This window comes from Sinocyclocheilus grahami, unplaced genomic scaffold, assembly GCF_001515645.1.
Source record: "Sinocyclocheilus grahami isolate Dianchi unplaced genomic scaffold, SAMN03320097.WGS_v1.1 scaffold84.1, whole genome shotgun sequence".
NCBI lineage: Eukaryota > Metazoa > Chordata > Actinopteri > Cypriniformes > Cyprinidae > Sinocyclocheilus > Sinocyclocheilus grahami.
In genome coordinates, this window is record NW_015505263.1 from 602,119 (window position 1) to 606,123 (window position 4,005).

The 4,005-nt window shown below is 36.7% G+C and overlaps 1 protein-coding gene across 1 annotated transcript; it reads right to left on the reverse strand.

Moving 5' to 3' along the window:
* Positions 1 to 912: 912 nt before the first annotated feature.
* LOC107586667 (antimicrobial peptide NK-lysin-like) lies at positions 913 to 2,147 on the reverse strand. Its single transcript, XM_016274122.1, has 4 exons — positions 2,105 to 2,147; positions 1,792 to 1,855; positions 1,165 to 1,261; positions 913 to 1,077 (listed from the first exon to the last, which is right to left on the reverse strand). Exons 1-4 carry the CDS (start codon positions 2,145 to 2,147, stop codon positions 913 to 915), a joined length of 369 nt encoding a protein of 122 aa, XP_016129608.1.
* Between the last annotated feature and the right edge of the window lie 1,858 nt (positions 2,148 to 4,005).

Sequence of the window (4,005 nt, forward strand, 5' to 3'; positions counted from 1 at the left end):
GAACTCATGTGTGTGTTCACTGCTGTGTGTGTGCACTTTGGATGGGTAAATGCAGAGCGCTAATTCCGAGTATGGGTCACCATACTTGGCCACATGTCACATCACTCACTTAAAACTGTGGCATACAAAACCACAATAATCACACCATTAGATCTAGTGCACTCTAGCTCTAGTGCAGAAGTTCCAGGAAGTTCACCAACTTTCCAGGTAAAGCGAACACTCAAGGGCTTTTTACACTTGAAATAGTTAAGGGTGTAGTCCACATTAAAATAAAATTTCTGTCATCATTTACTCACTCTCAAACCTGTATGAATGTCTTTCTTCTGTTGAACATAGAAGATATTTTGAATATGGGTCTCCACTGACTATGGAAATCAGTGAGGACCATCAACTCTTTGGTTGCACATATTCTTCAAAATAATTGTAATGTTTATGTTCAAAAGAAGAAAGAAATTGATACAGATTTGGAATAACTTGAGGGTGAGTAAATGACAGTATTTTCATTTAGTGTGAACTATGCCTTTCAGCCTGGGTCATTCTAAACACGGGTAAATGGAATCCTGAGTTAATTTGGTACAGATGGTACATTCCTAAATCCTGGGTTAACATTCTTCTTTGCATATTTGCAGGGTCGGTGTCATTGATGGCTCTTGCATTGCACATCCTCATATATTGCTGACTGTATAAAGTTTTTTTTCCCTGAATGGACTTTTCTGACTATAAAGGTAAGAATGAAATGGACTCACAAAGCTGAAACACGTAAAATGTTCCATTACCCTGGGTGAATAAAGTGCAGTGTGAAAAGCCCTTTAGAAACAAACAAACAAACAAAAAAAGCCTTGCGCATTTCTTCAGTTTATCAAAGAAAACAGAATTCTTCAACTTTAAAAAGTTTAAGAATGAACTCCACACCTATTTTTTGCTAACTCCAATATTAATACAGATGGTTTCAGCGTCATCATTAGTTGAAAGTTCTTCGACCAGAGTGTCCTTGTACTTGTTCACAAACTTCCTACACAGTGACTTTAGGAAGCCAATCTCATCACAGACCATCCCCAGCTTCTTTTTAATGTCGTCCTGCAGAAAAGTGACCAGAAGAATTAACATTAAGCTATTAGTCTCATCAATTTTAGTAAAAGCGTATGAAACTGTACTGTTACCAACCGGAGTTGCTCCATTGGAGATCTGTTTTTTCAGCTTCTTCATTGACCACTTGCAAGCCCAGCACATTCCTGGTTGTTGTTCTGTTTGTATCTCACCCCAAAAAGGCAACAGATACAATAGAGTCAATAGTTTACATACAGTATGACAATTAGAATCTAGCAGTTCAAATCGGACATTTGCATCTTGCAAACACTCTTTCAGTATATGGCAGAGTTCTGACCTCTTATCGTGATTGATGCATCCACCAGTGTGATTAATCATATATTAATCATATATGTGTTTTTTGGGCTAATTAATAGTTGTAAATTCGTCCATCATCATGTAAACAGATCACATAGTTCACAACAGTTTGTGAATTTTGATAAAAGGTGTAAAATAATCCTTCAGATATATTAATTAATTTTGTGTACATTATTTGCTTACATCAAAGTTTACACATTCATGTAAAGCTTAGAAAAAAAATTATTGAAAAATAATAGAAATTAATGCAATCTTTAAAAAGACAGGGAAATTTCTATATTACAAATGCATTTTTTTTAGCACTAATTGTTAATACAAATACACAATCTGTGAACACAAAATAGGATCATGAAAAACGTTCATGATAAACGATGTTAAGAACTCCCAGAGCCTTTTTCAAGTTCATTTCCAGTAGACTCTTCTTTCTGCATTTCCCAGTGAAGAGCACAAGGAAAAGTGCATGATAAATGTAGCACATACTAAATGTGGGAATTTGACATACTGCATGAGTTCAGTCAAACAGTAAGAATGATATGTATATTTTGGGCATATTAAAGCTGGTTTTAGCATGGCCAGCATTGCACATCAATGAACTTAAGCCGGTCCAAATCAGTCTATGCTGTTTTTTTTAGCTAGGCACACAAAATATAAACAAGATGATTGATAAAGATGGCTAACAACTGATCTGTGCTAATTTTACCTGAGGATATCAGCAGGGTGATCAGGATGATACTCTGCAGCATCTTGTTTGGCAAGAACAAGATGAGGGTGAGTTTTTTGATAATTTTTTTTTCTTACATTTTGTATGTGTGATACTCAGGGTGCCATTGGTGAAAAAAATCAAGAGGGTGGGTGTTTTTGATTGTTAAATTTTTATTTTTATAAATCGCATTTATTAATTTCTAGAATGCAAAATCAATAGTTATTGATATTTACAAATAGAATAACGAGACACATACCTGTACACATTCAGTCAAATCATTTTTCATCACGGGTAGGGTTGGGAATCGAAAATCGATTCCAATTCCAGAATCAGATACTTAAGGTCAGGAATCGGATACTTGCTGTCAAAGTAACATTTCGATTCTGCCTATCGATTCCTATCCCTGTGGGAGGGAGCGGGCCCAGATAAGATATTTTCCTGCGGGAGCTAGCGGGCACGGGACAGAATCTTGCAGGAGCGAGACTGAAAAATCCGTCCTGCGCAGGTCTCTAGTTCGCGCTGCCATTGACCTAAAGAGCAGCTGCTGTCATGAATGAAATGGCTTCACAGTCTTTTCAACCACACAGTATCATTATTTCTGTTACAAACATTCAAATCACAGAAGTACTGGGATAAAAATTTATAGTTCAGATATAAACTCTGATGTGTACGGTAGCGATTAAAATAGAGTAAATCACCTTTTGAAAGTAATTTGACACTTCAAATGAAGATTTATCGATTACATTGTTACGCCAGTAGGTGGCAAAAAGGGGCTGTTAAAGGGAAAAAATAATAACGACTTTATTCAACAATTCGTCTCCTCCGCATCACCCTAGTGCCATTTTGGAGAGTATCCACTGAATGTAAACGGCATATGCTGTTCTGTGTCAGCTGTGCCACGCGTTTACGTCGCTTACGCTTTCATTTGAAACGTATCCGCGTAGCGCAACTGACACAAAACAGCATACGCAATTTACTTTCAGTGGATACTCTCTAAAATGGTGCAAGGGTGACGCGGAGGAGACAAATTGTTGAAAAAAGTTGTTTTTTTTCCTTTTGTGCACAAAAAGTAGTCTCGTAGCTTTGTAAAATTACGGTTGAACCCCTGATGTCACATGGATTATTTTACCGATCTCCTTGCTACGTTTCTGGACCTTGATCGTGTAAGGATCCTTGCTGTCTATGGGAGGGTCAGAGAGCTCTCAGATTCCATCAAAATATCTTCATTTGTGTTCCGAAGATGAACGAAGGTCTTACGGGTTTGGAACGACATGAGGGTGAGTAATTAATGATAGAATTTTCATTTTTGGGTGAACTAACCCTTTAAAATGTATTTGTCTTTGAATCATGCAAAAGATTAGTTCAAGAATGCTGATGATATTGAGTGAGTCATTGAATCATTCATTCATAAATTACATGTGATTTTGTTTAGTTGTCTAATGTTTTTTCTTCAGAATCATGAGAGAACCACAGCTTAAATTGGGGGGGAAAAAAGCAAAAAAAAAACTACATTTATCCAGAATCATGCAGTTCTATTTTGCACACAAACAGCTCTTAAAGAGTCCAGTTTTTATGTAGCCTGTTGATTTTTGTACATGGTATTCAGCTGCAACTAAATGGTTTGCAAAAAAGAGACACAGGATACATGTTTCATATAGGGGTGTAACGATTCACTCGTTACCGATACATCGATTACAAACCCTGACGATGCATATGCATTGATCTTGAAACATGATTTTTGAATCGTGAATCGCCGATTTCGGACAGTAATCGATTTAAGACGCTAAGAATCTAATTAATCGTGATTTCTTGATTTTTTGAGCAGCTGATGTGTGATCTCTCCTTAGTACTCGTGGCCAGTAATGCTGAAGTGAAGTAGTTTTACTTTTCTGTAGTTT

Excerpts from the sequence above, each read along its gene's own strand:
- LOC107586667 (XM_016274122.1), bottom strand. The coding sequence starts at position 2,147 with ATGCTGCAGAGTATCATCCTGATCACCCTGCTGATATCCTCAG. Across the intron at positions 1,262-1,791 it reads AATGAACTTGAAAAAGGCTC|GGGTGAGATACAAACAGAAC; the intron begins TGGGAGTTCTTA and ends GTTGCCTTTTTG. Across the intron at positions 1,078-1,164 it reads TCTCCAATGGAGCAACTCCG|GACGACATTAAAAAGAAGCT; the intron begins GTTGGTAACAGT and ends ACTTTTCTGCAG.